Genomic DNA, 2,144 nt, shown 5'->3' on the forward strand with positions numbered 1-2,144 from the left:
TTTTTAACATACTAACATAGTAATATTTAAGTTTATTAAATAAGTCAAAAATCTAGCCGTTGCAAACTTTAAAAACATAGTAATTTTCAAAAAACTAGAAGTTTTTTTTTTTAAAAATACACTAAGGCCCGCGAACCCGTCCCGCGACCCGTCCCGTCCCGTCCCGCCCCGTCCCGTCCCGTCCCGTTTGGTTGGCGGGACGGGACGGGACGACCGTTTCGTCCCGTTTGTCCCGTCCCGTTTCGTCCCGTCCCGCCACCGTCCCGCCTAAATCTCGTCCCGTCCCGTCCCGTCCCGTTAAAATCGTCCCGTCCCGTTGGACACCCATACTACGAACACGTTTAAACATAACATTTCAATATTTAAAATATAAAAAATAAAAGAAAAAAACGAAAATCTATAGACGACCATAATTGCCCCACAAGTATTCCCACCCACGCGCCAACGTCATACCATTACTCTCTCTCTCCCTCATTCCTTGACTTTCTCTCTCCTCCTTGTCTCCACTATATAAACCTTCCCCCCTTCTCTTCCCTCTCTCCTCAACCCGCTTTGAAAAGCTGAAGCACGTGTATTACACGCATTGCATAATCTTTTCAAAATATTATATGGAGCAGCTGATTAGAAAGAAGCGAGCCAGAGTTGACTCGGATGCGTCAGAATTTAACTCACCGGAGGTAAAGAGACTCAGAGAAGATCTCTTAGACGGTCTCGACGACTCCGAGTTTTGCACCGCAACTCAGGATTTCGACTCGTTCATGAAGAGTTTCGAAGAAGAAATCTCAGCTTCGCCGGCACCTCCGGCAGCGGCAACGGCGACGGAAGTTGCGGATTTGACGGAGGACTCCGATGAGTCTCAGCCGGAGTTCGGGTATCTTCTGGAAGCTACCGATGACGAGCTCGGACTTCCTCCACCGGCGGCGTCGGAGATTGAGTTGATCAGTAATGAGTTATGGGAACTGGAAGAGCGATTTCCAAATTACGACTCGTTCGAGTTGGGAATCGCTGATTTGGTGGACTATAATAATGCTAATAATGTTTGTGAATACGTAGCGTTAGATGGATTGTTCGATCATTCGGATCTTAGTTTCGGGTCACCCGATTTTCTATGGAGACCCGAGACGTTACCGGCAAAATAGAACTTGTAGAAAATGTGAATCTCTTCTTCTCTTTTTCTTTTATTTATTAGTATTGTTTAATTTAAAAGATAAAAGAAAGAACAAGGTACTACACAAATTTGATGAGCTGGGCATCATAAGATCTGGATAAAAATTTATAGGAAAAGAGTAATCAGCAATATTTTGGAAGATTTTGTTTTGCCTAATATTTATGTAGTTGAAAAAGTGTATTCGAAAAATTATTTCAAGCTGAACTCGTACTAAAAAAATTATGTTTTGAATTAGATATCATTGATTTATCTTCAAAATTAATTGCAGAAATGAGTAAGTGTGATTTAGAATTCCGAGATATTTTAACATTGTGATGTAATAGATCCATGGACTGGGGAAGAGGCGAGGAGAAGAATGGAGGGTTATTGGTGAGAGCAGTCAATATGGGCTTGGCCCGTTGGGTCAACGCAGTCCAGCCCGTGATTTAATAGGATTGGGCTAGAATTTTTGGAGCCCGTTTAAAAATGAGGCTTTTAAACCCAGCTCGAGTAAGCTCGTGACCCGTAAGGCTTGACTGGGTTTGGGCTGGGCCGGCCCGATATTTTCAAAATATATAAAAAATAAAAAGTATACTGCCTCTAGAGATGGAAAGTCAGAATTGGATCCTTACTAAGAGGAACCAAAACTTGATCTTGAAAAGTTTCAAGAGATGGATATTGTCATGTATTGGAAGGACCATTCTAGAAAATATCCCGATCTTTCAGTGAAGGTGCATTATGTACTTAGTATTCCTATTACCAGTAGCATCGGAATCAACATTTAGCATCGGTGGAGTGTTCTTACAAAGTACAGAAGTTGCATTTATTATAAAAATGTCCAAATACTTGTCACTACTCGAAATTGGCTGCACAGCTTTTCCCAAACTCAAACTGGTAATATTTTTTTTATGTGAATTTAGATATTGTTATTTTTTAAAATATAATTATTCATAATATTTAACTAATTAATATTGCACATGAATTGTAGATGTAAATG

General features: G+C 40.5%; 1 protein-coding gene across 1 annotated transcript; it reads left to right on the forward strand.

Annotated features, from left to right (window-relative positions):
* The first annotated feature begins 608 nt into the window (after positions 1–608).
* On the forward strand, positions 609–1,139 carry LOC109216657. The gene has a single exon (XM_019380832.1). The coding sequence runs from the start codon at positions 609–611 to the stop codon at positions 1,137–1,139; it is 531 nt and encodes a 176-aa protein (XP_019236377.1).
* Positions 1,140–2,144: the final 1,005 nt, after the last annotated feature.

Source organism: Nicotiana attenuata, unplaced genomic scaffold (assembly GCF_001879085.1).
Source record: "Nicotiana attenuata strain UT unplaced genomic scaffold, NIATTr2, whole genome shotgun sequence".
Taxonomy (NCBI): domain Eukaryota; kingdom Viridiplantae; phylum Streptophyta; class Magnoliopsida; order Solanales; family Solanaceae; genus Nicotiana; species Nicotiana attenuata.